This window comes from Rutilus rutilus (assembly GCF_951802725.1).
Source record: "Rutilus rutilus genome assembly, chromosome: 1".
NCBI lineage: Eukaryota > Metazoa > Chordata > Actinopteri > Cypriniformes > Leuciscidae > Rutilus > Rutilus rutilus.
Genome location: NC_140209.1, coordinates 61,986,934 through 61,993,329, shown reverse-complemented (window position 1 = coordinate 61,993,329; position 6,396 = coordinate 61,986,934). Strand labels below are relative to the sequence as shown.

Below are 6,396 nucleotides of genomic sequence, written 5' to 3'. Positions count from 1 at the left end.
GCGGACATCATGCCAACCGATCACCGGCTGAGGTAAGAGTCTCATTATACTAAGTTACATGTGAACGATATTTTATATTACATTTGTGTTAAGTTTACAGTTTTCAAGCTAACGTTAGCATTCTTAAATGATGTAACGTACACTAACCATGTTCCGTACACTAACCATGTTCCGTACAGATGACCTTTTACCGCCGATCGCTGATTAAATCATTCCGGTTCATACATAATATATATATGTGTGTCATCATCATTTCTCCCTCTTTCACCTCAGAACACGACAGAGACCCTCCCACCATTTGTTCTCGTGAGATTTCAGTAAGTTTGTTAGGTGCGCCCCCTGCGCTTTAAAATGGATGGTGGGCAAGCTAAACGTGAGGCTGCCGCTTGGGTGGGGAGACAACTAGAGCAGCGAAAATGTGCATTTCTATTTAATTGATGCTTCTCACAGCACTATAATCTTTATGAAATGAATGTTATGTTATCACAAATTGTTAAATAAATGACCTTTTGTTGAATAAATGCTTTGAAATGGGAATATTTAAACGTCAATTGTGGGCGATGACCATTTGGCGCCACTCTCCGCCTCAGACGTGCAGCAGGCGCTGTTTGCCCATCATCCTGCGCAGAGATGATGTTTATATTCATAAAAGATCAATTAAGTTAGCGTTACTGCATTAATTTTGTTCTTTACATTTTTAATTGTCATGCTTTAATAAATTAAACGAACTTATTTAAAACTCAATTGATTGTGTTATTTCATTGCCAAAAGTTTTTAACATTAACAAAGTTACACACAAGGATAGGATATTCAGACATTCAAGATATTTATTTTATAAGATTTCATACATCAAGTTATCTAATATAATAAAAATACTTTGTGAACAGAATTTTATAAACAATCACTTGAAGTTAAGGTAAAATTAACATTACATGATTAACATAATATCATATTTCAAAGGAAAGTCAGTTAACGTTACAACAAAAGAAACATGTCAGGAAAGAAAAAACTGTACACCAAGGAGAAGTTACAGGAGGCAGTTGAGGAAGTAAAGGCAGGGGCAAGTCTAAGAGCAACAGCAAAAAAAATTTGCATTCCCCACACCACTCTTCAGGACTATAAAAAAAAAAAATATGTCCACAACCCTCATCCTAATTCGGCCCTGACACCTGGAGAGGAAGAGGCTCTTCTTTCTTTTATATTCTGGATGGCGGACCATGGCTTCCCAGTGACAAGATCCCTTGTCAAGGTGCTGGCTACTGGGATCATTAAGGAGAGTGGCAGAACAGAGACCACCACTGTAAACATGGAGAAGGGGCCAAGTGATGTGTGGTGGTCGAGGTTTAAGGCCCGCCACCCAGAATTGGCCTCAAGGACGGCAGATTCCCTGGACCGAGCCAGAGTCCATGGCGCCACACCAGAGGCCATTGAAGGTTTCTTCAAGCTATACGAGGCCCTTTATGAGAAGCACAGTCTGGAGGACAAGCCACATCTCATCTATAATTGTGATGAGACCGGCTTTGGAGACAAGCCCCGGTCCAGGGAGAAGGTCCTATGCCAGACTGGGAGAAAACACATTTATCAGCAGCAGCAGACGACAAGGGAGCACATCACGGTCCACTGCTGTGTGAATGCAGCCGGGGACAGCATTCCACCCTTTGTCATTTACCCCGGCTGCCTCCCAAGCAACACCTATAGGCTGGATGGGCCCCCCAACGCCCTCTATGGGATTCAGGAAAAGGGTTACATGGACTCAGAGCTCTTCTTGAAATGGCTCCACCATTTTATCAGGTATGCTCCTGAGGAAAGACCACTAATTTTAATCATGGACCAACACGAAACACATGTTTCCAGGGAAGTAATCATGTTCTGCAGAGAAAACAACGTTGAAATTCTCTGCCTACCTGCCCACACCACACACATACTACAGCCCCTGGATATTGCGGTTTTCAACCCACTGAAGACCGCTTTCTCCACCATGGCGTCCAGGATGGGTCTGGTGCGAGGGGACATCGTTGTGGGGAAGAGGCAGTTTTCAGCTCTCCTAAAACACGTGTACCCGACTGCTGTCTCAGCCAAAAATGTCAAGGCTGGATTCCGCAAGGCTGGAATATTTCCTCTGTCCAGGGCTGCTGTGGACACAACACAGGTAATTTTGACATTAATACAATGATAACTCACCCTCTAGTTACTTGCATTCTTTTCAAGTGTATGTACAGTCATTTGCACTGTGCTAGTCTCTCCCCATCTACCTCATAACTTGCACTATATGTCATAAAACTGAATGTATATACACATTTTTTTATATCCATTTATATACTTTGTTATTTGCACTTCTGGTTAGATGCTAACTGCATTTCATTGGGTATGTACTTGTACACTGCACAGTGACAATAAAGTTGAATCTAATCTAATGAGTTTTACATACGTTTTATTTTCTTAGGTGGTGAGAGTGCTCCCATCTGCAGATGGAAGTGACGCCACACCATCCAGCCTTGCTTCCATTTCATCCGTCGCTCCCACCACACCATCCGTCGCTCCCACCACACCATCCGTCGCTCCCACCACACCATCCGTCGCTCCCACCACACCATCCGTCGCTCCCACCACACCATCCGTCGCTCCCACCACACCATCCATCACTCAAACACCTTGCCCCACCTGTAACAATAGAATAGTTCCCAAAAATTACCTGGTGGCAGCAGGCGTAATCCCGGAGAGTCTGGCTAACGTCCTCATAAGTCCAGCCCTGGAGAGGAAGGAGAAGGTGAGGCGCCGCATTCCCTTGCCAGCTCGTGTCATCACCAGCGACGAATATTTCAACCTGCTGGTCGAAAAAGAAACTGAGGAGAAAGAGAAGGAAGAAAAGAAGAGAAAGCGGAAGGAAGAGATGGCAAGGAAGAAGGAGGAAAAGAGACAAGCCCAGGAGGCCAAAAGGCAGAAGCAGGCACCCCCTCCGACTGATGACGGAGAACACTGCGCTCTCTGCCGTCGAGTGGTCCCACCAGGCTCAGGAGAGGAGGCCATAGATGAATGGGTCCAGTGTGATCTGTGCCATCTCTGGTTCCACCTGGAGTGTGCAGAAGTGGAGGAAGTGTCAGACACTGACTGGCTCTGCCATAAATGTTGTCTGTCCACATAAAAACACCTCACTCACACTCTCTCTCTCTCTCTCACACACACACACACACACACACACACACACACACACACACACACACACACACACACACACACACACACACACACATGTAAATAGTGCACACATACAATTAACGTTAATTTCTAGTTATGGTATTTTTTAATCAGTTTATTGTTAAATGTAAATAGTTGTAAACACACACACACACACACACACACACACACACACACACACACTCACTCACTCACTCACACTCTCTCACACACACACACACACACACACACACACACACACACACACACACACACACTCTCTCACACACACACACACACACACACACACACACACACACACACACACACACACGTGTAAATAGTGCACACATACAATTAACGTTAATTTCTAGTTATGGTATTTTTTAATCAGTTTATTGTTAAATGTAAATAGTTGTAAACACACACACACACACACACACACACACACACACACACACACTCACTCACTCACTCACACTCTCTCACACACACACACACACACACACACACACACACACACACACACACTCTCTCACACACACACACACACACACACACACACACACACACACACACACACACACACGTGTAAATAGTGCACACATACAATTAACGTTAATTTCTAGTTATGGTATTTTTTAATCAGTTTATTGTTAAATGTAAATAGTTGTAAACACACACACACACACACACACACACACACTCACTCACTCACTCACTCACTCACACACACACACACACACACACACACCACACACACACACACACACACACACACACACGTAAATAGTGCACACATACAATTAACGTTAATTTGCTAGTTATGGTATTTTTTAATCAGTTTATTGTTAAATGTAAATAAGTTAGTTGTAAACGCACACCAAAATCATTTATGTTTTGAAGTCACATTGGTTAATCATTAAATATTTTGTATAAGTTCAAATTGTTTGCCCTTCTTTGTCTTCAGAAAGATATGGTAAAGTTATTCACTAACGTTTCACATGCTTATCTCACATTTCGCATGGCCCTCTAGCTTATTAAAGCAGCAAATAACTTAAATTTTAAACAAATAAAAAGGCATTCACCTTTCTTATTCATTGAAATATTGTTTTATTCAGTTAAAATAAATAAATACCTCACAGTTGATCCGTTAAATGTCCATTTTCGTTGAAATGTGCTATGTACGGAACATCATTGTTGCCTGTACGGAACACCGTTAACGCTTATCATCTTCCGTACACGTGCGGGGGAGGTACTTTTCCCCAATTTTCTCAAAAACTATTTGTCCAAAAGACATCAATCAAAGTGTGGACTGTCCAATGGGTATTCCCCCAGAGAATGATCACACAAACTTGCTTGTCTGGCTTTCAACAACGGAGGAGTGGTCGTTGGCGTGCGTTTAAGTGCGAAAAGTGTACGGAACATGGTTAGTGTACGTTAGGCCTATCTGTCAGTAAATCAATCTCTTAAATGGCGGGACATTTTGAAACACTGTCTGGAAGCTGAAAATTCTTCTCTTAAAAATATCCTTGGTTTTAATTATAGTAAAATTATAGTAACCACGTTTTTGGCGGATTTTTATTACCATTTTTAATAACCACAGTTATACTACAAATAGGCCTACCATGTTTGTTTGTTTTTTTGTTTTTTCTTTGTGGTTAAACCATAGTTAATTTTCGTAAGGGTTAACGTGGCTATCAAGACTGTTAAGAAAACGAATTCAGTAGCCTAAATACTGTACTTGATACAGGAAAGCACATGAGACTAGAATATGAACACAACATGAAATTGCATATTCTGGCTGCATCTGCTTGCCAACACGTAACGTTAGCTAGAATGCATACATGTGCATATTAGGCTTATAAAATAAAAGTTGATAGAATGTTTGTGTTCTGATGAAGAAATGAACTTATCTACATTTTGGATGACCTGGGGTCATCATAGTAGCCTTTTTCATAGGATACTTTTGATCATTGGTTATGAAAATTGCATTGATCCAGATGAACAGAATGTTACACCCCTAGGTGTCTCAGCTTAAAACATCACTGTTAGCCTTTCCTGCTCAGCTTCCAGATCATAGTCAGTTGAGGTTTTGCATTGTCCCAGTGGAACATATTCTGACATGTGTAAATGTAATACTGAGTTGTTAATTTTTTTTTTTTTTTTTTTTTTGTGATTTCAGGTCAAGTGGAAAGCAGAATGATCATGGCAAACAAGGTATGGGAAGAAGTAATTTAAAATATTGTAATGGCCGAGTCTTCTGATTCCATATGATTGCACTAAAAGTGGCAGAACATTTAATTTGTTTTATACTGTATTTTCCCATGTGAATATTCATTTGATCCTTGTGAGGCCACTGGAGCTGCACAAGGTTTGGTTTTACTACAGTAAGACCACGATTGTGTTAGATTCCACCCATCTATTTATTTATTTATTTATTTATTTTGTAGTGTATCTAGGCTCTGTCATTTAGAAACATGACTTTTCCTATCACTTAATGACACATATCTCTACCTTTCATTCCAGCCAGAGGATCTGACGGTTGGTGCTCGCATCTCAGCCTACCTGATGGACAATTCTTCCTTCACCTTCAACTCAACCTTGCCAAGACAGAACTGCTTATGGTTTCAGCCAAACCATGCGATCCTGCTGATTTGCCTTATACAACATCAGAAAGATCTGGCCCTTCCTATCGGAGCCACACAACTCCTTGTCTAAGCTCTTGTTCTATCCAGACTGGACTATTGTAATGCTCTCCTGGCAGGCCTTCCAGCATCAGTCAAACCTCTGCAACTGATCCAGATGCTGCAGCAAGACCTAAACTCACTGCTTCAGATCTATGTGTCTCCAGAAGCTTGTGTTCTGCAAGTGAACGGCGCCTTGTGGTGCCATCATCCCAAAGAGACACACAATCACTTTCACTGACCTTTACCTGGACTGTTCCCTGCTGGTGGGATGACCTGCCCAACTCAACACATTTTCAAGAAACTGCTAAAGATCCATCTTTTCATAAACACTTGACCCAATAATACTAAATCTTTGTTTTAATAATAAATAAATGAACTTGTGTACTGTGCTACACTAACTGGGACTTGTCGCTGCACTTGTTGCTTCTATTGTTCTCTTAATTTTAAGTCACTTTGGATAAAATGTAATTGTAAATATTTGAAATAAGTTATATTAGAGTATAAAGGCATACAGCAATTGTCTTTTAATGTG

At 41.2% G+C, this 6,396-nt stretch overlaps 1 protein-coding gene across 1 annotated transcript; it reads right to left on the bottom strand.

Annotated features, from left to right (window-relative positions):
- Positions 1 to 802: 802 nt before the first annotated feature.
- LOC311298510 (uncharacterized protein) lies at positions 803 to 2,676 on the bottom strand. Its single transcript, XM_084421510.1, has 3 exons — positions 2,429 to 2,676; positions 1,905 to 2,132; positions 803 to 1,799 (listed from the first exon to the last, which is right to left on the bottom strand). Exons 1-3 carry the CDS (start codon positions 2,634 to 2,636, stop codon positions 1,744 to 1,746), a joined length of 492 nt encoding a protein of 163 aa, XP_084277636.1. The 5' UTR covers positions 2,637 to 2,676; the 3' UTR covers positions 803 to 1,743.
- Positions 2,677 to 6,396: the final 3,720 nt, after the last annotated feature.

Bases quoted from the DNA above. Each gene is read 5' to 3' on its own strand.
- LOC311298510 (XM_084421510.1), bottom strand. From the start codon at position 2,636: ATGGTGTGGTGGGAGCGACGGATGGTGTGGTGGGAGCGACGGATGGTG. The intron at 2,133-2,428 runs GTATGTAAAACT...TTGTGTCCACAG, and splicing joins ACCACCTAAGAAAATAAAAC to CAGCCCTGGACAGAGGAAAT. The intron at 1,800-1,904 runs GTAGGCAGAGAA...GTCTTTCCTCAG, and splicing joins TATGTGTGTGGTGTGGGCAG to GAGCATACCTGATAAAATGG.